Source organism: Perissodus microlepis, chromosome 10, assembly GCF_051167445.1.
Source record: "Perissodus microlepis isolate ML-2025 ecotype Zambia chromosome 10, ASM5116744v1, whole genome shotgun sequence".
Classification (NCBI taxonomy): Eukaryota; Metazoa; Chordata; class Actinopteri; order Cichliformes; family Cichlidae; genus Perissodus; species Perissodus microlepis.
Window position 1 is genome coordinate 18,997,978 of NC_140470.1, and position 24,106 is coordinate 19,022,083.

General features: G+C 38.7%; 5 protein-coding genes across 5 annotated transcripts; 1 reads left to right on the forward strand and 4 right to left on the reverse strand.

The window, feature by feature from the left end:
* Positions 1-2,843: 2,843 nt before the first annotated feature.
* LOC146379292 (claudin-like protein ZF-A89) lies at positions 2,844-4,119 on the reverse strand. The gene has a single exon (XM_084940498.1). It carries the CDS (start codon positions 4,073-4,075, stop codon positions 3,509-3,511), a length of 567 nt encoding a protein of 188 aa, XP_084796624.1. The 5' UTR covers positions 4,076-4,119; the 3' UTR covers positions 2,844-3,508.
* A 1,134-nt stretch (positions 4,120-5,253) lies between these two features.
* LOC146379293 (claudin-like protein ZF-A89) lies at positions 5,254-6,074 on the reverse strand. Its single transcript, XM_084940492.1, has one exon. It carries the CDS (start codon positions 6,023-6,025, stop codon positions 5,393-5,395), a length of 633 nt encoding a protein of 210 aa, XP_084796618.1. The 5' UTR covers positions 6,026-6,074; the 3' UTR covers positions 5,254-5,392.
* A 594-nt stretch (positions 6,075-6,668) lies between these two features.
* cldn29 (claudin 29) lies at positions 6,669-8,098 on the forward strand. Its single transcript, XM_084940491.1, has 2 exons — positions 6,669-6,740; positions 7,051-8,098. Exon 2 carries the CDS (start codon positions 7,235-7,237, stop codon positions 7,865-7,867), a length of 633 nt encoding a protein of 210 aa, XP_084796617.1. The 5' UTR covers positions 6,669-6,740; positions 7,051-7,234; the 3' UTR covers positions 7,868-8,098.
* A 1,323-nt stretch (positions 8,099-9,421) lies between these two features.
* On the reverse strand, positions 9,422-10,406 carry LOC146379295 (claudin-4-like). The gene has a single exon (XM_084940490.1). The coding sequence runs from the start codon at positions 10,058-10,060 to the stop codon at positions 9,422-9,424; it is 639 nt and encodes a 212-aa protein (XP_084796616.1). The 5' UTR covers positions 10,061-10,406.
* Positions 10,407-10,423: 17 nt separating this feature from the next.
* Positions 10,424-13,435, reverse strand: LOC146379296 (claudin-4-like). The gene has a single exon (XM_084940489.1). The coding sequence runs from the start codon at positions 13,170-13,172 to the stop codon at positions 12,525-12,527; it is 648 nt and encodes a 215-aa protein (XP_084796615.1). The 5' UTR covers positions 13,173-13,435; the 3' UTR covers positions 10,424-12,524.
* Positions 13,436-24,106: the final 10,671 nt, after the last annotated feature.

Below are 24,106 nucleotides of genomic sequence, written 5' to 3' on the forward strand. Positions count from 1 at the left end.
ATTATTAGGCAAATGAGTATTTTGTCCACATCATCCTCTTCATGCATGTTGTCTTACTCCAAGCTGTATAGGCTCGAAAGCCTACTACCAATTAAGCATATTAGGTGATGTGCATCTCTGTAATGAGAAGGGGTGTGGTCTAATGACATCAACACCCTATATCAGGTGTGCATAATTATTAGGCAACGTCCTTTCCTTTGGCAAAATGGGTCAAAAGAAGGACTTGACAGGCTCAGAAAAGTCAAAAATAGTGAGATATCTTGCAGAGGGATGCAGCAGTCTCAAAATTGCAAAGCTTCTGAAGCATGATCATCGAACAATCAAGCGTTTCATTCAAAATAGTCAACAGGGTCGCAAGAAGCATGTGGAAAAACCAAGGCGCAAAATAACTGCCCATGAACTGAGAAAAGTCAAGCGTGCAGCTGCCAAGATGCCACTTGCCACCAGTTTGGCCATATTTCAGAGCTGCAACATCACTGGAGTGCCCAAAAGCACAAGGTGTGCAATACTCAGAGACATGGCCAAGGTAAGAAAGGCTGAAAGACGACCACCACTGAACAAGACACACAAGCTGAAACGTCAAGACTGGGCCAAGAAATATCTCAAGACTGATTTTTCTAAGGTTTTATGGACTGATGAAATGAGAGTGAGTCTTGATGGGCCAGATGGATGGGCCCGTGGCTGGATTGGTAAAGGGCAGAGAGCTCCAGTCCGACTCAGACGCCAGCAAGGTGGAGGTGGAGTACTGGTTTGGGCTGGTATCATCAAAGATGAGCTTGTGGGGCCTTTTCGGGTTGAGGATGGAGTCAAGCTCAACTCCCAGTCCTACTGCCAGTTTCTGGAAGACACCTTCTTCAAGCAGTGGTACAGGAAGAAGTCTGCATCCTTCAAGAAAAACATGATTTTCATGCAGGACAATGCTCCATCACACGCGTCCAAGTACTCCACAGCTTGGCTGGCAAGAAAGGGTATAAAAGAAGAAAAACTAATGACATGGCCACCTTGTTCACCTGATCTGAACCCCATTGAGAACCTGTGGTCCATCATCAAATGTGAGATTTACAAGGAGGGAAAACAGTACACCTCTCTGAACAGTGTCTGGGAGGCTGTGGTTGCTGCTGCACGCAATGTTGATGGTGAACAGATCAAAACACTGACAGAATCCATGGATGGCAGGCTTTTGAGTGTCCTTGCAAAGAAAGGTGGCTATATTGGTCGCTGATTTGTTTTTGTTTTGTTTTTGAATGTCAGAAATGTATATTTGTGAATGTGGAGATGTTATATTGGTTTCACTGGTAAAAATAAATAATTGAAATGGGTATATATTTGTTTTTTGTTAAGTTGCCTAATAATTATGCACAGTAATAGTCACCTGCACACACAGATATCCCCCTAAAATAGCTAAAACTAAAAACAAACTAAAAACTACTTCCAAAAACATTCAGCTTTGATATTAATGAGTTTTTTGGGTTCATTGAGAACATGGTTGTTGTTCAATAATAAAATTATTCCTCAAAAATACAACTTGCCTAATAATTCTGCACTCCCTGTAATATACTCCACCTTTTGGAATAGAAGAGCTAGGAGAGGTTCCATTGGTGGAGGGTATGGACTGCCCTCAGAGCACCAAGCCAATTGACAGAAAACCAGTGATTCTCTTTGAGTAAGCGCTTGATTTCTTCTTTCCTAAATTAAAAAAATCTCACACTGACCACTTCCTGCCACCCCTCCTCTTTGAAACATCAGTAATGCTTTGTGATGGTGACAGGTAGGAGGGGTTGAGTAGGGTTGTAGGGTACAATTTGTATGAGCGAGATGCAATGCAAAGTCAACCTCTTACATATAGAATTTCTCGATATGTATTCAGTGAATATCTGCTCTCCACGCAATGAACAGAAAACATACCAGATCTTAAAATGTGGATTTGATGTTGTGTAGTATTTGGTCTGGTTAGGTTGACCGCTCATTGTTAGGTTGGCTTCCCAGCCCCTTTATGTGCCGCAGAGTCCACAGACAAGAAACAGAAGCCCAACTCACTCCCAATTTTTTTTTTTAAGGTGTTACACAAAATGAGACCTTTTACTATTGCAAATTAACTGGCTAACCATCAAACAGGGGGTCTTTGGAAATAAAAATCAGATCAGACAACTTATTACAGTATGTTTAACTGAAGCCAAAGCAAAAACGTTTTATTCATATTCATATCGTCAATATTTTCCAAGTTTCAGGCCAACTAGCTTTAAGCATGAACATCATGGGATACATTCTAGTTTCAACAACAAAACCGCACCAGTATATCTATTACATAGAGCAACATAAAAGAAGAATTGGTACGGTGAATGTTTCATCTTCATATTCTGAAATTTGATGTTTGAGAATAATGCATTTTGTCATCATTTCAGTTTATTTTGAAAAATCTCAACAGGATCTTCAGCTTTATTGTGAAAGGTTCATGTGGAAAATAAATAAGCGGACGGCGGAGCTACATGCTGGGTTTACCATTGTTGTTGCTAACAAACCAATGTATAAAAACAGTCGCTTATCCGTCTGTAGTGTGGTTATTTTAAATATAAGAAAAAAAGAGAGCTTTAAGAAGTTAATGTAGCCACTACAGGGACCATCAAAACGATGAAAAAATATTGCCGTAAACAGTTTATTTTGCGACACCACGAAACAAATGATAGCATATAATATTAAACTATAGATGTTTTCATATCGTTATCCGATATATATCGTCATATCAAACAGTCCTAAGTGCAATTAGCAGTTTTACAAAATAGAAATAAAAAGACAAAAAATAAATAAATTGTCACCCAAAGTACAAATATACAGTGAATTTTTTATTTTTGTTAAGATACAAATACACAAAGGGTTGTTTTTTTCCATTTACAGAGTACAACATGCACAAACAATGGAGAACACATAGTTTAAAAATGTTACAAAGTCTACCACTGAATTCATACCTATTTTTACCTAATTTTTTAATAAACGGTAATAGCTTATTTTTCTGTAGCTGACTGGTTTACTTCATTTTGTCTAACTTCCACTAAAACAATCACTGAAATTCACTGAAAGTATAAAAGTATAAAAAGACTTTTTCACAAATGCAGTAATACAAATATTGCATAAGATTATGAGCCTTAAACAAATACTATTCATTAAAATTTTTAAAACGTGCTCTACACAGCATATCGGACATTTTTTCAGTAAACATTTTGTATTATCATATGCAACATACATACAATCCAAGAGTAGCTCAAACAGACTTAATTTTCCTTGTAGCTCTTTAAAAATATTAAAATACATAATTATACATGCTATTTACTATTTTAATGTGTCACATTTCATTATGATTTGTTGTAAAATTTCAATATAGTGCAATTACAGGTTGACAAAAATGATGAAAATAGAAGTTCAAAGCCCAAAACAAAAAAGTCTTTGAGAGTGCACACATTGTCTTGTGAACTGTTAACTGCAGCATGTATTGGATGTTCTACAGCATGTTCTCTCATCCTCTACAGCATCTGTAGGTGGTGCACAAAGTAATTCCTCCAATGACGAGGAGTGCTCCAGATACCCATCCCAAATATATAGAAGCTCCCAGCTCTCCTTGACTTCCTGTTGTGGCCACAGGATTAAAAAACCCTGTGATGATGCTGTAAGCTGACCAGGTGACAGGAATAATACACACGATCCCTGCTATAATAAACACCACACCTCCTGCAATGCCGGCATTGGATTTGGTCGGTTGGTCATAATCAAAGAAAGAAGTGCATCGAGCTCCAACCACTGTGAGCCCGATGGCCACCACGCTCACAGCAATAGACACGCAGATTAGAGCCCTGGAGGCTTGCAGCTCTTGTGGTAAAGCCAAAACTGAGTTATAGTTTTTGCATTGTGACTGACCCGTGCTCTGGAACACACAGTTCATCCATAAGCCTTCCCAAAACACCTGAGCAGTGATGATGTTTGACTGTATAAATGCCGTCACCTTCCACATGGGCAGTGCACAGATGAGGATGGTGCCAAGAAAACCAAGGATTGCCAAACACATACCAACGATCTGAGTCTTCATGTTTTCAGAAAATAAAGTCTATATTTAAAGTAAAAAAAAAAAAAAAAAAACACCATCAAAATCAACCTCCAGTTGAGTTTAAGATCATTTTTACTTCCAGCTTTCAGTTGTCTGTAAATGCTGCTGGTTGGGTTTTGCTTTGTTGTTTTGCTCCTCAGGTATGAGAAAGGCAACAGGGAGGGGACTGTGTTCTGTGGCAAGTTTCCTGTTTGTCTTGATTCCTGCTTGACCTGAAAAACTAGTAGGCCATTAACAGAAGCAATAGTGTATAAAAACTTGCTTTGTCATTACAAAGAATAAACAGATTGCTCATTTAAACCAGCAATATAGAGACTGCAGATTTCATGAGGTATACTTCTTGTATTTTAAAGTACTTTCACATATTACCAGAATGCATGAAAAACTAGACCAGTATCAAATTACTGATGCATTTTTATGAATATTTCTTGGCACTTAAATGTTTTAATCTTACTAAATAAACAAAGCCTATGTTAGCTCATGACCTCTTTTTACAAAATCAAGTCAGCAAGCAAAACTGGCACACAGATACATCACAGGCCCCTGAAGATTTTTTTTTTTTTTTTTTTTTTAAATCTATATCAGATAGGATGTCGCCTAGTAACCACATACCAACAAGGTAAAATTGTCCATTTGGGACTTTATGCACCAATCACATAAAGTCCCAAAGCACAATATTCGAACCTATAGCCACAAAGCCTTCATTACATGACATGTTACCTAGCAACCAGCAATTAAAAGCAGACCAAACACTCCAGCATCAAACGCCAGTTGTATGTCAGACGGGCCAGATAGATGTTTAGCTTATTTTGTACTACTGCCCCCCCTTCGAATATGATATCAATTCAAGTGCACCTCATGAATTTATAGCGCATTTTTGCTGATTCTGGTTTGGCATTTGTTGCCTTTTAGTTTAAACTCTGCAAGACAATTTGCACGCAGTTAGCTGCCTTATCTTAATTCCCCAGAGTTTGCGTTTTAGTTGTGAGCTGGAGTGTAAAGTCTATACTCTATCTATATAAAAATAGCCAAAAGCCTATAGGGAGTACAGAACTAGAGGGGGGTGTAACACAATTAGCCATTCTGGACCAAACCATCTGAGAACATTTGTCTTTTTAAAAAAAAAAAAAAAAAAAAAAAAAAAAAAAAAAAAAGGCGCAACCATAGTCAAGTTAGTGAAAAGAGTTTTATTAAATCAAAAGTAAAGTAAAAACACCTAAATACTTAGTCCATAAAAACAGCCTTGTCCATTTCTCTTGAGGGTGACAGTCTACAGCCGTTCCAACCTCTTGCAGACATTTAAACATATGCTCCACCACCTGTTGCAGAGCGTGGAGCAGAGTATTTGACAGAGTATCCACCATCTTTAGGCTGCTTGCACTGACAACAAAGGAGTGCACCTCCAATGATCAGGAGTCCAGATGAAGCCCAGCCAATGAACAGCGATGCTCCAAGCTCTCTCCTCTGTCCGTCAGACATGATTGGGTTGTAGAAGTTCCTGATGACCTCATTAGCAGACCAGGATACAGGGATGAGGCACAGGATGCCACCAACAATGAACACCACCCCCGCAGCAATGGCCACCTTACTCTTGGCAGTCTCCTCTTCAATGCAGTTGGTGCACTTTCCGCCTGCGATGGCAAGCAGGAGTCCCATTAGGGTGACCAAGATGGAGATCACAACCAGAGCACGGGCTGCCTGCAGGTCTTGAGGAAGAGCGAGCATGGAATCGTAGACCTTGCACTGCATCTGGCCAGTGCTCTGCATCACACAGTTCATCCAGAGGCCCTCCCAGAAAACCTGTGCTGTCACGATGTTGTTTCCAATGAAAGCAGACACCTTCCACAATGGCAAAGCACAGGTAATTATGTCTCCAAAAAAGCCAATCACTGCCAAAATGATGCCCAAGATCTGAAGTCCTGCAGATGCCATAATGTCTCTTCTGATGCACCAGAGAGCTGTGAGGAAGAATCAACTGGAAACACAACAAGACAACATGACTGTAGGCCTCAACTGCAGCTTTTATATCCACATGGGAGGCTCGTGGTTTCTCCTGATTGGTTATTCAGAAGTGTTCAAAGTGAAAACACCTGTGGTCATTAGGACTGACCTCCTGCCCAGTGATAGCTGGCATATGTTCCAGATCCCCTCCAACCCATTTTCTTATGATAAACCAATAAGAAAATGGATGAATGTTTGCAAAAGTGCTGTGAAAACTGAAATGAAAAGAATGTTTAGAATAAAAATCTTCCACCTAAATTAATGTCTTTTTCATTATTTTTTGTGGGTGTTTTTTGTGAGGCTATGATTTCACTCAGACAAAAGTAGCAGTTCTGCCAAGAACATAACAATGAGAAGAAGAGTGATTTTAAAGATTGCATTTTAATATTGACTTTAGTATCTTGTGTAACAATATGAGATCATAATGATTGCTTTTGGTTTTACATCTGATTTCATTTTCTTTTACCAGTGCAGCAATCAAGCTGAGTGAGTCCACCTGTGGTAATTAGGTGTGAGGCATTGGCTTGGGGAAAAAAACAAAAGAAACAAACAGTATTAAATTAGACATGCACCACGTTGGTTGTTTCTCAACCTGTGATCCTCCTTGGTATGGTTGGTTTCTGTTTTAATGAGCCTATCTTATCAGGTAATGGGTTTTAATAGTTTCTGTGTTCAGTAAGTTTGATTTGGTTTGATTTTGATATTTTTAACCAAATCAAACTTACTACTTTTTCATGCTTGTGGGATTTCTTACTTTCTTTCTCCAGAAGCAATAAAAATGTTTACCCTGCTTTAGAGTCGCTGCTCAGACATTTGAATTGTTTTTATTAAACCTAACATGATGTGGTTGGGTTTGTGCATCATTCCATATATTTAAAAATTAATTTAAAAAAATTCCCCCTTGATTTGCACTGTTAAAGCTTCTTTTCTTTCTCTGGGCTCTGTTTGGGGACAAGTGGGCCTCTTTGTTGTCAAGAAAACCTCTGAACTCAAAGGGAGCGTGATTGATGCAATGGAGCCAGAGCCCACCCAGAGGAGGGCTGTATTCTGGGGGGATTTGTAGGTCATATAAAACTTCTGCTGAGAGTGGACTTTTATTTGGAAACCCTGCAAAGAACTGACTCGTCGAAAAAAGCTGTTATGGCTTCTTTAGGGTTGCAGATTCTGGGTGTTGGGCTGGCTGTGCTTGGATGGATTGGAAACATACTGATCTGCATGCTGCCCTTGTGGAAGGTATCTGCTTTCATTGGAAATAACATTGTGGTGGCTCAAACCATCTGGGAAGGACTCTGGATGAGCTGTGTGGTGCAAAGCACCGGCCAGATGCAGTGCAAGGTCTACGATTCCCTGTTGGCCCTGCCTCCAGACCTCCAGGCAGCTCGAGCCATGATCGTCATCTCCATCCTGTTTTCTTTGTTTGGCCTGCTGCTTTCTGTGGTTGGAGGTAAATGCACCACCTGTGTTGGGGACAAAATGGCAAAAGCCAGAGTTGCCATCTCTGCAGGCTTTTTCTTCATCCTGAGTGGGGCTCTGTGTCTTGTGACTGTATCGCTGCCTGCTAATACCATCATAAAGGACTTTTACAACCCCATGGTTCCAGATGCTCAGAGGAGAGAGCTGGGTGCCTGTTTGTACGTGGGCTGGGGCGCAGCAGGGTTACTACTGATAGGTGGTTCACTTCTCTGTTGTCAGTGCCCATCAGGAGACAACCGCTACAGTGGTGCGAAGTACTCAGCACCTAAATCAACAACACCCGGCAAGGAATTTGTCTAAGATTTGCATTACATGAGAAGTGGATGAGCATGACCTCTTTCACAAAGAGTGCAAACCTGTTTCTTATCACAGTGTATGCATAGTGCAGGTGTGACTAACACTATGGCCTTTTGTCTGTCAAAGTGTGTGTGATGTTAGATTACTGCAGGATTGGTGTGCTGGGTTTTTTTTCTAACTCCTATATTAAAGTTCTTTAAGTGATTTTTAACCAATAAACTGTTTATTGCCACATGTAATTTTTTAATTGTAGTTATTCTGCTTAATTCACTAAGATGTTTTGGGATCTGATTCCCCACCTCCACCACCATCAGCAGATCAACCACTCTGGTAGTTGTTTTTACAATTCAGACTTGGTTTTCAAACACAACTCGTGATAATACTTAATTTCCCAAAAATATAAAAGTTAAGATAAATTCTGCATTGCTTTTGCTTTTGAATGTATACACCACTTTGCCAATTTTTATTTTTTTATTTTTTTATTTTTTTGGGGGGGGGGCTGTTTTTAAATTTGATGGTGTTGCTACTTTTACTTTATCCTCTTGCTATCTCCCAAGAGGCCAAAACTGGTCCAGGAACAGTGTTTATAAATCACAGTGATGTTGTGTTTGTGTTGTCCTCACTGGTTTCAACTGAAAATTAGGGAACAAGAAAAAGAAAACCCATTCAGGTGGTTTAGGATATATCGTCTTTCCAAGACTTGGCAGATGTCCTCTTACTGGGCAAAGTGTAAATATCCATTCTTTAGAGGTGAAAAGGGGTTCCCTTAGTAACACGAATCTGAACAACAGACTGTCCATTTTACTGAAGACAGAAACTGTAAATTCCTGTCTTTACTACACGGCCAACTTCCTAGGAGTCTACTCCCTTGAATTCTTGAACGCTTTGTCATTAGAGGTTACTAAGAAGTAGCTTATAGTTCCAGTTTGGGTTACAATGTGTCTGTACTCTGAGTTCCAGGAAAGGCGGAGGAGCTGCATGAACAAAGCTTTGTCTTTTTGGTACTTAAACCCTGTAACACCAAGTGTGTCACATTTGATGCACAAGTTTTTCAGACCTCGACGTCATCAGTGGGATTTTTTTTCAAACCCTAAGTCACTCATGTTTTTGAGCTAAACTGTGAACAATACAACTTAGACATTATATGCAAGTTGGGTTTCTTTTTTCATTTGTCACAAGGTTCAATAAGGTGCAAATAAACACTCCCACTTCAAAAGGTTCAAATTTCCTGGCAATTGAAGGCTCATTATCCATTATTAGTGGGAGCATACAATCAAGTCCGTTTTTCTTCACATGCAACTTACAAGATATATATGACAAACTTGGTGGTATTCATGCAAAACATTTATTTGTGAAAAATACACATTTCATCTAAAAATAGCATTGACATTCATTCAGTAACCTAAAATATACTTTAAAAAAAAGAATCAAGATATGATCAAGACATGTATGAAACCTATTAAATGTAGTAAAATGTGATCTGTTTTTTTTTTTACTGCCTTCAGAATTGTTCGAGTACACTGTTGTGCCTTTTTATTAGCATTGTAGCTGAGACACTCACACATAGTCAACATTTGAAGATATGCTTCTTACAGGTGTGAATTTGGCAGGTATGTAGGGTCTGCCACCAACTTTTGGGGGACAGCTGCTGCAGAGAAGACCACCTCCCATCAGCAGCACTGCAGCAGAGCACCAGCCTATGTAAAGTGAAGATCCAAGCTCCCTTCGTTGAGCCTCAACCAATAGGGGGTTATAAAAGTCGCTGATTACTGCATGAGCTGACCACGATACAGGAATCAAGATCAGCAAGGCAGTTATTATGAATATCACTCCAGCCACGATGCAGGTTTTAGCTTTGGCCACGTCATCTTCCATGCAGTTGGTGCATTTTCCTCCGATCACAGCCATGAGGATGCCGAGTATCCCAACAATCACAGAGATGATCACCATGGCCCTGGCAGCCTGCAGGTCCTGAGGCAGAGCCAGCATGGAGTCGTACATCTTACACTGCATTTGCCCGGTGCTCTGGACCACACAGCTCATCCACAAGCCTTCCCAGATCACCTGGGCGGTGACGATATTCGCCCCCACGAAAGCAGTGACTCTCCACATGGGCAAACCGCAGGTGATGATGGCGCCCAGCCAACCAAAGAAGGCCAGTAAAACACCCAAGATCTGGAGGCCCTGAGAAGCCATGAAAATGCTGCTGCAACAGATTTCTACGCAAAATTCAAGAAATAAGAAAAAGAGAAAGTTGGCACCACAGAAAATTTAACCACACTCCAGTCGTGTATGTGCTGCAGATACACCTGCCTGATGATGGATTTGCTGTGGTCTAATGTTCCTGTGCCTAGCTGTGAGAAGATAGATGCTTGCTGCTGTGTTTCAGGGTGGAGTTTCTGTGTCCTCAGACAAAGGGGGAAACTGGAGACCTGATATCCACAGACCTTATTCTCTGGCTTCCTTCATTGTCCCCACACAAACAAGCTTTATTCAGTCGTTCAAGACTTCAACAGTGGGAACAACAGTGCTATCAGATCCTCAGGTGTCCTCACACATACACGCACACTGATAGGTTTGTAGCTTGAACCTATTCGCTGGAACGTTGAAGACAATATAATTACACAGCAAGCAAGACATGAAGTAGGCAAAGTTCTTCATGTTTCTCGTGCACGGGAGAGAACCAGACAAACGCCGTTCCTTCGCTTGACCCCAGTTGCTCTCGTCCGCTCCCCCGTAACACTGCTCTTTTATTGAGGTTACATGAATATACATAGCTTCATTAACATATGACGTCTACATACAAACAAAGAGTACCTTGCCTGTGCGTTGTGTAAGTGTGTGTGTGTGTGTGTGTGTGTGTGTGTGTGTGTGTGTGTGTGTGGTCAGAGTGTGACCCCATAAATGACTTCCCTAAAACCTGCTGGTCTGGAAGTCCAACAGTTCATCTAAACAAAAGGCACTTAGCCTAAAACAGATATAGCCACGTTTATCCTACCATAAAACAAAATGAGAAGGTACGACCTCTCCCATGCTCCCAGAGTGCTCTCTAATGCACACAAAGTTTGCAGACTATCAAGGATCAAACCTCTACCAATCTACAACTAATTATAAAACTCTAAGCATATATAAGTAGATATTTCTAAGCATAAATGACAATCAACAATACAAAACCTAACACACACTCTCTCTCTCACGCATACACACACACCTACAAACGTGCATGCACAAAAAGGTAAGGTCAGTCTCTGAGCAAAAACAAACTCTGGGAAGGGATCTCAAAACTGGATTATAGATGGCAGACAGTTGGTGTCGAAAACCACCGCCTCTGTTCAAAGATGGTCGCTCACAGTGAACAATGATGGCTTCTTTCACTCCTCTTTCAAACCATCTGTTTTCTCTGTCCAGAATGTGAACATTGGCATCATCTAAGGAGTGACCTTTGTCCTTTAGATGCAGATGGACCGCCGAGTCTTGTCCTGTGGAGGTGGCTCTTCTATGTCTTCAAGCAACTCCAGACGCTTTTCTTTCCAAGCTCCTTAGACTACGATGACCTGGATGACTGAAAACCTTCACAGACCTTCACAGACATAAATTAAGAGCTGACTGTAGCTCAGGTGGTAGAGCAGGTCAGCTACTAACCAGATGGCTGGTGGTTCAGTCCCAGGCTCCTCTAGTCTGCATGCCAAATATCCTTGGGCAAGATACATCCATCGGAGTGTGAATGTCTATGAATGTTATGTAGTAAACACTTACAAAATGTGATTGGCTGAATGAATTAGTTGTGTAAAGTGCTTTGAGTGCTCAGATAGAGAAGAAAAGCGCTATATAAGAACCGTGGATTGTTTTACACACCAGAAATGTTTGCTTACTACAAGACTTTGTTTCTTTTTAAATATTTACTCCCCTAACAAATAAAACTTGGTCCTGTGACTACATTCAAAGTCCAAATACCTTTGTTGTAGGTTCACAGTTTAACCAGACAGGCCGGTTTCCAGCAAGTATTATTCTTGCCACACCCAAACCTGTTCAACCAGAAAGTCGGAGAATGGTTGCTTCTCAGATACTGTGACGTTTGTTTTTTAAGCATCCTTGTTTTGATTATGCCGTGGTACATAATGAACATGTATGTTACAATTAATGTACATTAAAAATGTGTCAAACGCACAATAAAAAGAGTATGGATACTGTAAATACACTGTTTTTAATGTAGAATTTCCTTTAAATGTGATTATGGGTGACCACTGAATGAATCCTGTTGAACACAAACATTGAGTGGAAACAAAAAAACAGTAACACGTATTCTCAGATTTGTAAACAGTAAAAATATTTATTTACAGTAGAAGTGGTGCATTGAGAATTTTGTATACATAGTTCTGAAAAACAATCTACAAGCACAGGAGCAAAAGTGAACATTTTAAAAAGATACATAAGCATATGGATATACTAGACTTGTTAGTACTTACACAACATAGTACTTTTGACACAAACACACACACACAGCTGTAGACTATGTAGACTTGGGTGTGGTTCCTATCTTGGAGTTAACATCATCTCAAAACACTCCAACACTCTCATGAGGAGTCACGTTTCATCAAGTAACCTGAATTACCAACACACATAACCCATAAACTCTGCTGCATCTGTCCCAGTAAATATTTCAGACGTAGCCTTTCCCAGATATTGGTGCTGAGGCATCAGACTTAGTGGCAGCTGTGTACCTTGCATTGTAGGGTACTTTTTCTTTTTTGGGGCAGCTGGCACAGAGTAATCCCCCTCCGATAAGCATCAAAGCAGAAGCACCCCATCCGATATACAGCGAGGCACCCATCTCTCTCTTCTGGGCCGCGTTCAGAAGAGGGCTGTAGAACTCCTGGATAATAGTGTTGGCTGTCCAGCAGACAGGGACAAGGCAGAGGACCGCAGCGATGATGAACATAACCCCAGCTGCGACAGCCACTTTATCTTTTTGCTGTTGATCGTCCACACAGTTGGTGCATCTTCCTCCAGCTACAGCAAGCAGAATAGCCATGACGCCTACCACAATGGAAATGATAGTCAGGGCCCGAGCACCCTGGAGGTCTCCAGTGAGGGCGAGCATGGAGTCGTAGACCTTGCATTGCATCTGGCCTGTGCTCTGGACCACACAGCTCATCCAGATACCTTCCCAGATGACCTGTGAGGTGACAATGTTGCTGCCAATAAAAGCAGTGACCCTCCACATGGGAACAGCGCACACAACGATGACTCCAATCCAGCCAATGATCCCCAAGGCTGCACCCAGCATTTGGAAGCCAGCAGACACCATTTTGGTCAGATTTGTTCTTCAAGCTGCTTCAAATTAAAGTCCTTTCTCTTTTCAGAGGTTGTTGATAAAGCTCTGAGTGCGTATTGACGTTCTCACTGTGGAGTGATACAGGCTGTTGAATATTTGTTGCTTCCTTGCGATGAAGTCGAGTTTTCTGCCGGTCAGACGAGTCTGCTGAATGGGTGAGGAGTGGAGCAGGTACAAATGCCTGATGGAGGAGGGGCAATGGAGAAACAGCGAACCGTCATCAGCACCTGCTCTTCAGGTCCACTCCCTAAATATAAAGTTTCACCTGAACAGGTGAGCCGGTGAGTAGGTGGGTGGAGTGATGTCCTGAATGTCTGGTGACTCAGTCAGTCTGAAATGACAACACCTCTGACCAAAACTTCCGACTAACCAAAAATGGTCATGTGCTCAGTGTTTTTGTTGTGTTACACCTGCGCTGATAATGGATGGCATCCCGCTGGAGTTCTCTCTCAAGTAAATGCACATAAATGGCCTTGCAAAAGACTCTCTGGAGGAACTGTATCTTTCACTTTACAGCATGTCAAGAGGTTGAGGGGGATGGACACAGCTCAGGACTGAGGGGAATATTATTCTTTCACTTAAAGTTAATTTTAATACTCTAATTGATTTTAATATTAAAAGTGAAGTTAAGAGTACAATCATTTGTTTGATTAGGCTTTGACTATGTCCCTAAAAACAATAATGATCAGTTTTAATCTGATATGAGTATTAATAATCTTTGACAGGAAATTATCTTCATCTGCTTTTCCCAAAGTCCCAAAGAGAGAGTGATATATTTCCTTATAATTAGTTTTTTAAGAAATCATAAATAACACAAACAGTTTTTTATAAAATGCCAATACTATCCAGTCATATGCAAGTCAGAGTAACAAGTAATATCACAAACTGCCCTCCTCCTATTACCAGTTTTAATTTGCTTTTTATATAAAAGAATATATTTATATAAATATCTACTTGTACATACTTGAGAGTAAATTTAAACAGAATTTCTCTTACTACTATGGACCACCTGCAGTACCTTCGCAGCCCACCAGGGGGCCCCAGCCCACGCTTCGGGAATCCCTGACCTATTTTATTAGATAACTGCATCCAGTGTAAAATACAAAAGTTCAGATTTAAGTAAATTAAGAACAGTAAAATAATTAAATCATAAATTGAAATGAAAAGAACAAAGTACACCTAACTGTTTGCTCTACATTTGTGTTTGACGTCGAATGAAAAAGTAGCAGAAATAACATGTAAGCGTACACTGAAAAAAAGGCCATGTTGGATTTACTTGATTCAAAAGTGGACACTGGTTGCACACAAATGTTTTGCTTTGGCAGAAACTTAAACAACTGAGTTAAATCAACACAACTTTTTCATATTCAGTAAACCTGTGCATTTTGTGTTCATAAAACGCGATTGAAACATGTTCAGATGAAGTAAATTGAGCTCTTGGAATATTTTAATCCTTCACAATTTTGTCATTTTATTTCAACACTATTCAATAACTTTTACCCCAGTACTACTTGGTCACTTAAATACTACATGCTGTCTTCATATTACATAATCTTCAACAAAGTCTAGATCCTGGTTACCATAAAAATTGAATGGGTCTTCAACAACTACCATCCTTCTATCTTTATCCTGGTTGCAGGAGGGCTGGGAAATAACCCTGAAGTGATAGGTTACAAGGCAGGGTACACCCTGGACAGCTGACCAGTCTATCACATAGAAACAAACAACCATTTACACTTACATTCACAGGTAATTTAGAATCACCAGTTAACCCTAACTCTAATAACTGCATGACTTTTAACTGCGGGAGGAAACCAGAATACCCAGAGAGAAACCTGCAAACTAGCCAGAATGTGGATTTGAACACAGGACCTTCTTACTGTGAAGCAACAGCACTAACCACCATGCCAACAATCTAGGAAATGTAGGAAAGCTATGATTTCCTGTATTTTATGCAGAATTTTTTTGTTTTTGTAATAATACACAATAAATAGCAATAGCATGCACGTGGTGCGTGTGTAGTTGTCTGCGTCTTATAACTCCAGTGATTTTCCTGCAGTTTGAAATCTTGTGCGATCTTGTGAATTTCATGAGTTCAGCAACTAACCACTCTTACTAGATTGTATCATGTCGTCTCAACAAGAACAAATTAAGTTGTTGAATTTCGTACAGATTCTTCATGATTTAATTACATTCATAGAAACATGAAATTATTGTGTTCAAATTACAAGTTAGACTTTTTTAATGTAACAACCACCCAATTTACTTTTTTTGGTATACTAAAAAAAGTAGAGGTGGCTGCTCGACTTGACTGAGATGGATGCCTTCCTGAAACCACGATCTAAAGAGCGCGAGTCTGAAACCCGTGCAGTGTCGCGGGATTTAACATTGATATATTATTGACTTACTTCACTTGAACATGATATGAACAATTTAATCTAGCCTCTCTGCATATCATGTAGTTTCTACACTATGTAGTTACACTTAACTTTAAAGCATGAGGCAATTGTGTTAAATACACGCAAGATGCTTACGTAAATCCAAGAGCTGGCCAATCCCTTTTTTTCAGTGTAGTGTAAATCTTTCAAGCACTTACTCTTCACCAAATTCATGAATTACTGGTGTGTGGGTTTTTTTCAAAGAAGTGCACGTAGTGTAGGGTGTCACTTACAGTCAGCATGAAGGAAAACAGGAGATGAACCAGCTCCGGATGTCACTCTTCCACTCTGTTTGCTTTACAGATTGTGAGATTGTTGCCTCTCCCAGTAGCTCAATACTGACGAACTTATATTATCCTATAACATTCTTGTGTGTGATGTGTGATATCTAATCAACCTATGCTTCCATAAACACTTCACAAGACACACCTGTTGTCCTGTCACTTCTGTTTTCTCAAACTGTTCCTGGAGAAAGAAAAAATAATATACAATCTTATTTCTGAACATGTTTGGACAGACAAAATCTCCCAAACTCCTATTTTATTCTCTATAGAACATGGAAAACTTGTCAAAAGGAAAAGAGGGTCATCCAGCTTGTCAACAGCTCTCAGTGTAAAAGCCAGCATCTCTGAAGGTATGGCAGTGCTTTGGATATAGTAGCTTTCAGGTGGCATCTTTTTCAGAAAAGGCCTTGCATATTTAACAAAGACAATTCTAAAACACATATTGCATCTATTACAGCAAAATGGCTTCATAGTAGAAGAGTTTTGAACTGACCTGCCTACAGTCCAGACTTTTTACCAGTTAAAAATATGTGGAGCATTACGAAATGAAAAGAAGACCCAGAATGAAGAATGAACTGTTAGTCCTACATCAGACAGAGATGGGAACACTGTGCTCTCCCAAAAAGTTCAGCAGGTGCTTACCTTATTTCCAGATGTTTACACACTGCTGTTAAAAGAAGAGGCAATGCTACAAAGTGAGATATGTTGCTTCAAAATCAGCAAATATTTTTCCTAAAATAGTGCATTTCCTTAAACAACTGATGTGTTTTTTATGTTCTATTGGGGGTTTATGAGATTTACAAATCATTTCAGTCTGTTTTTATTTAAATTTTACACAGCGTCCAAACTTTATTTTTCAAATAAATATGTGATTTATGAAGTGGGAAAAATATTAAGAAGGCGTGCAAACTGCAGGCTGAGGTTGGAGGTGAGAGAAGCTCTGTGAGTGTTCTGAAGCTCAGACTGAAGGCCAATTGTAAATGTGAACATACAAGAGCTTTTTGTTTGCTGAAGGTTACAAGAAAAGAGCTTGTGTTGTGTATGAAGCTCATTTAGGGTGAGTGGTTGAAGGCATCAAAGAGTAGTCAGTGAGGTGATGTACAACATATTTGGCATGTCTGGATTTTGCAGCTATTGCAGCAAATCAAAGGATCGAAATCAAAGGAGAATGATAAACTCTGTTTTGTCTGCTATGTCTCCCCTTTTATCTGTCATTCCTCGTTGTGCCCAATAGGTGACAGCAGTGTCTATTTTTGTGCTTGTGCATGTATGGCATGTGCGCATGCATGTATGCAGTTGGTGATGTGAACTCTTTTTCTGCATAACCAGAATCTGAGGTTGCAGTTAGTAGAAGCAGCCTATTAATTTTAAACTTTGCATTTACAGAAAATAATATCAACTTTAACCTTTTTTTCGATGCAGTACATGTATTAAGAGATATGTGTCTGGAAAATTGTGAAAGTGTGCTATCACCTGTGCTCAAACATCCTTTATTTCCATTTCTTATGTGACCATAACTCTCTAAGCACCCATTAAATGCAAGGCTCCACCCTCCTTTAAAGCATTTATGGCTTTGTAACCAACGTTCTGCTTCTAGAACAGAAGAACAGACAACAAAGGCTGCCTGTGGAAATCACCATCTCTCTATGCACTGAACTGCTTGAAATGAAATGGGATTGCCAGTTTGCTGGAAACTTGAAAAATCAGTATATTTGAAAAAAGAAATGTTTTAAATCTCCTAAACATACAAACTGTAAAAATAAAGTAAATGAAGCAAAAACCATGTTTGTACAGTTCTAACTAGCTTAAAAGTCAATATTTAGTATGTCCACCTTCATTCTTCAGCACAGCCTGAACTCTCTTGGGAAAAGTTCCTTTTAATTTCTTTAGTCTTCAAGAATAATTTCCCAGGCTTCATGAAGGACATTCAAAGCTCTCAATGTTGGCAAACTTTTCTTCCCATTCAAGCTCTGGAGAGGCCAAAATGGCTAATAGTGTGTTTGGAATCGCTGTTGTGCTTAAAAATGAAGCTGCTATCAATCAGACGCTTTCCAAGTAGTACTGCTTGATGGATCACAATCTGACACTTTTCTGCTTTCATGATTGAAGAAATGACTTTCAGATACTGTAACTTTTTTTTTGTTAACCACTTGTCCAATTTTCTAATTTCCACATGCTAACATAAGCCAAATTTTCAATCTTTTAGATGTAAATTTGGTTCTTATTTGAGTTAGGGGCCTGTTTTTATCCCTGAATGATTCATTTGTAGATATAAAGTGGCTTTACAAACAAAAACAAAAAAACATTACTGAAATGTTTTTGTTGTTGAAAATGAGTGAAAAAGCAAACACTGTCCAAAGAAAAACTTGAGAAAGACCTTGGGAAAGTCCAGAGAACTTTTGATCAAGACCATTTTAAAGCATTTGAAGAAATCTGGAAGCAAAACAAGTGGATGAAGAAATGGCATTAGACTTTTGCAGAGTACTGTATCTCAGTGAGAGCTTGTGATTAATATCTTAATATGAAAAAAGCTTTTTAATGTCTTATATGAAGTAGCGCTGCAGACAGTTCAATCTGTAATCTGGAAAGAGATAAATACTCAGTTAAATATGTTAAATATAAAGTTTTTATCTATTATTTGAAAACTGACTAACAGTTTAAGTGTTACTGTAGGTGAAAGAGGAAAAAGTGCCTCTCATGTTTTCTGTATTCGGGTTACTATGCTCCTTGTGTTGGCAGTGGTTTGATACTCATACAGATATACTATCTGGATTTCCTCTGGTAGTTAACCAAATGATACGGTTGCTGTTTAAGCTTGAAATCCCTGTTTACACCCCCTTTAGATATGATGAAGGATCTCAAACACACACACAGAGGTGGAAAACACAAAATGGGTAATCCCTCTGTAAACTGAAACTAATTCATCAACTGACAAAACAATCCATTGAAATTATCCACACAATGTAAATCTGCTTCAGTGAAAATGATATTAAAAAATATCACTATTAATAATCATAGACCATTCTCAATAACATATTCAAATTATTTTCCTATGAGGACCAGCTCTCTGAGACCATTTTATGGCAAAATAATATCTAAACTTTCCAGTAGTCATAGTCTTCCTGTTGCTTCTTGGTGAATAATTCTCAACAGGCAGTTCCAGGAACTGGGTTGCATAACTGGCCAATCAAAACACTTGAGTCAGCATTCATGCTTCTAGTTTTTGTTTTGCATCTCTTATCCTGTTGAGTACATAGCACTTGAAGTTGTAGTGTACTGAGTTTAATTAGTAACACAACGCAGGTACAGTATTGATATGATCTCTCTATTTCCCACAAAGGCACAAGCTGGGGTACAATTCATTCAACAGAAACAAGTTAGCAGAGAAGGATGTAAAAACATTACTGTCACACCAAAATTAGATTTATAATTTTAAGGTGATAAATCTGCTGTTTGGTTTTATATGTGATTTTTCTTTTGCTTAGTTTTTTTTTTTAAGAAAAAGGCCATCCTCATAACTGAATCACAGATACAACTGACTCTGGATGAGAAACTTTCATTAATTATACTTACAAGGAACAAGGTATTTGAGGCCGCGGTAGGTCGTGTAATCCTTTGTAAGGCATAACCATGGATTTATTATCTAAAACTACTCCATGTGTATTTAAAGCTTCATATATTAACTAATATCTTTACCAACCTCCAGGAAGACATTTAGATGCTTCTAAATACTTCTGTTCAAAAAACAAATTCATTTTTATAACTAATTCTAATGTGCAGTAACCGGCTTTAGCGATACTGCTTAGTGCACTCGCAAGATAGTTCTCAATGAATTAGAGTAAATGAAGCTAAATGTCAAAGAAAAAATGTATGTACACCTCCTTTTACACCAAAAAATATATACTCTACTAGTATTATTATTATTATTTTAGTAGCCACAAGGGGTTACCAGATGGTCACTGACTGATCATTATTCACCAAATGGTTTGAATGTGTGATTAAATTAGAAGTATGCTGTAATGTCTGTCGAGGCAGACGGCGTTAAGAGGAGATAAGGTAGACCCACATGCAGACACAGAGATGCTGGTGAATGTTTAACAAAAATCAAGCCTTTCTTTTGGGCTGCAAAAAAGCAAAAGGCAACGGGAGAAAAAAGAACAAAAACTTAAATTCGAAAAAACTAGAAACAAAGATGAACAAACGAAGAACCTGAGACAAGAGCCTGAACATGAAACATAAAAATTAGAGACAAGGACAATGGAACCTGGAAGACAGAAAATGTAGAGGATGAAACAGACGAACCAGCAACAAACAGGGGAAGATACAAGGCTTAAGTACACAGAATGATGACAAGGGAATGAGACACTGGAGGAGAGCACAGCTGGGAATAAGCACACATAATGAGACAAAGGGGAAGCAAAACTCAGTATACCGAACACGGGACAAGGACTATCAAAATTCAACAGGAAGTAGATGAAGACAAGACACGTGAGTTTAACACCGAGACTGGGGGCATGAAAAGAGAGACGAGACTAGACTCTGAGAAATGGAGACAAGAGTAACTAAACGCGGAACCACAGGGAATGCACAGAAACCAAGAGACTAGAAATAATAATGAAAGCATTAATTAATAAAACACAAAACATTGGATCACCGACCGAGGATCATGACAACATCAACTCTCCTTTTATGCAACTTACTTTGTGTCTGCCGAACCCAAAGAAAACTTGTGATGCAAGAATATTCAGAGTAAGTCACATACTGCCCAGGGCTGCAGGACCATGACATAAGCTGCTTATACCTAAATGGCAAACCACCCCTGAGGAAGAACATTCCTAGTTAAACAGTTTTGCTTTATACCATTGCATTACTGTTGCCTGAAATCAATACCACCTGACATATCACATAAGTGACTATCATGGATCACATTTAGTGGGGTAGAAATTTTGTATCTTTCCAACTAACACATCTCTAGTGATCAATCAAGGTTTACTGAGCTAGCATTTTCACTGACTGATGAAACAACATAATTATGGCAAAGTCACCAGATCACCCCAAAATTTTGGATGAATCGGCGTACCGTGTGTCTAAGAAACTTGGAAAGAAAAGCGCCTGGAATTCTTTAAGTTTCTTGAAAACTGAGTGTTTTACTCAGTTTCTTGCAAGTTACTAATAATATCGTACTAATAATAAAGCTGATATTATCTTACAGTTCAAGGTCAGATATGATACTCAAAATAAAACAAGGTCTCACCATAAAGCAAATGAGACACTGGTCCTATGATCAATAATGAACCTTTTTTTTCACTCCTTCCTTTATCGAATGCCAGCAATCATTGTCAAGTGTTCCTAATCATTTGCTTCTTTTGGCTCTTCACTGTTGATGGTTGTGTATTTTAGCTAACGCTAAAACATTACCAGATAATGAAGCTAAGTATAAAAATGATAACATGAAATATATTATTGAAATATATCAATTTCTCTTTTATCCTTCAGCTGTTATCTGTCCAAAATTGCCACGGCAAGTGCAAGTTGTAGAGACTATAGCAGTAGCCACCACAAATGTTTGAGTATATTGATTATAATGGTATCAGTGAGAAAGCAGCAAAAGTGAGTAAGATGCATTCATTAACCTGCACAAATTAATTTTAAAGCCAGCTGATGCTCCAGAAGCTGCAGATGGTCTCTAGTTTGGTGGATTGTTCAGGCAAGTTTGCTTAATGTCAGGTCCGACTACTATCATGCATTATTAGCAGCTACAGTGATGCCAAAAATTTGCCTAGTGGCTTGTGTACACAAAGGATAGATTTGGAGCAAAAGCAAAGAAAGGAAGGAAGCAAGAATAATAACTGCACTATCATATATTTCTTGTTTAAACACGCAAATAAAGACATACAATTGACAATCAGATTTGAGTTGTTGGTTCACTGTATTGTTTCCTTCCCAAATACAACATTATCTTAATAATTGCCTTTTATTAGGCTTTATCTTATCGTGGTTTCTGGGTTACCTTTTTTTTTGACCGGGAGTGTTTGACAAATATTACAGTTTGATAAAGTGTACACGTATGCAAGACAAAGTGTGATCAGGTAGACAAAAGTATTGAGACACTTTCATAGAAATACAGACTCAGTGACTGATACTAAGAACACAGTAGGTCTCTTCACAATACTTTACTGCTCTGTACTTTTGTATAATTCCTTATTTTCATGTTTTGAAACAAGTACATTTTTGTCACACTTAAATGTTTCGAATCGTCAAACACATTTTAACATTAGGCAAAGATAGCCTGTGTACATACAAAATACAGTTTTTAAATGGTGATGTCATTTATTAAGGGGTGAAAGCTATCTAAACCTTCGTTTCCCTGTGTGAAAACAGAATTTTCCTTCTAAAATAAATAATTAGCTGTGCCACCCTTGGGAGTAAGAACTACAATTGAGCATCTGTGCTGACTGAAAGGGAATTTTTTGCATCGCCGTGCAGGAATTTTTTCTCACTCTTCTGTGCGTAATTGTTTTAATTTAGCCGCAGTGAAGGGTTTTCAAGCATGAATGACGTTAAAGGTCATGTCAAAGCACCTCAATCTGATTTAAGCCCGGACTTTGACTGCGCCACTCCGCCGCAGATTATTATAGTTGCAATGGGGATATCAGCAATGAGTTTGACAAAGGTATCGAGACACAGGTCAGTGACTTTTATTAAGAGTCCATTAGGTCTTGTTGTAAAGAAGTCTTCTTCCTCATTATGTAGTTTTTCTGGGTCATCAAAGATTAGAGAAATCCTTATTTCACGTTAAGCACGACTCAGAAGTCATTTACCTCAGTCTGTCTGCCTCAGTCCGCTTAAAAGCACAGCACAGTGTAGTATGCTAACCTGAATAAAAAGAGAGACACTGTGCTTACATGTGAACTGTATACCTAAAATTATTTTTCTGCATGAAGCCACTGTTACTTGTGTTACGTGTGATGTTACTGTGAAAAACTTGTTGAAGGTAACACATTAAGAAAAAGAGTTCCTCATAATTCTGCTAATTATTAGCTCTCTGATCAGAGCTGATGTAAGTTAAAGATTTTTCTGTGCTGCAGTGTCTATCTGCTTTAACAAATCACTTCTATCTGAAGATGACTTGTGTGTCCAAGCCCAGTGAATAACAAGTTTACTTAGGACTCAGTAAATTAACTGTACCTGAAATACAGTAAAGATGGTTTATGTTAGAACTTTATCTGCTGTATGGTGACTTTGATTTGCTAGTTATTGGATGGATTATGATGAATGTGGTCCAGATACTCATGTTCCCCTCAGAATGATTTGTAAAACTACAGCAAACTTTTTTTATACATCATCAATTTTTCACTTTAGCTTAGTTAATGATGAGATAACTGTAGACAGATAACCTATAGATATAAGCCTATGTTTGCTCATGACCTCTTTTTACAAAATCAGGTCAGCAAGCAAAACTGGCACACAGATATATTTTCAGCCCCAACCACACCTTATGCACAATATTCAAACCTATAGCCACAAAACTTGGATTACACGTCATGTTATCTAGCAACCACCCGATTAAAATCAGACCAAACACTGCAGCATCAAACATACCAGTTGCATGTCAGATGGGCCAGATGGATTTTTAGCTTATTTTGTACCACTGCTTTTTTTCCTCTCTTCAAATACAACATCAATTCAAGTGCACCTCATGAATTTAACACATTGCGTTTTTGCCGCTTCTGGTTTGGCATTTTTGTTGCCTTTTAATTTTAACCATAATGGTTAAAGTATATACACACTTGTAATTTGTGCTTTCAACAATTAAAATTCATTTTAGGCATTCACGACTAATTTTTTGAGGGGATGGGGGTTAGATGTGATTGACAGTGCTCAACTGTCTTGACAGTTTTGACAAACTATGTTAATCCTGCAACATTACAAAATAACCACATTAACAGTGCAATAATTTAAAATACAGTAAAATAAAATAGAAAAATAAAATACTATAGATGAATACATGCTGCAAATACTGTACATACAAATGCAGTAAAAAAAATTACTGCAAATTAGATTACAGTAAATAACCATCAATTAAATTTACAATAACTACTGTAAGCCTTCAGTTAATCCAAAATGCTGCAGCAAGAGTACTGACAGGGACTAGAAGAGAGAGCATATTTCTCCTATATTGGCT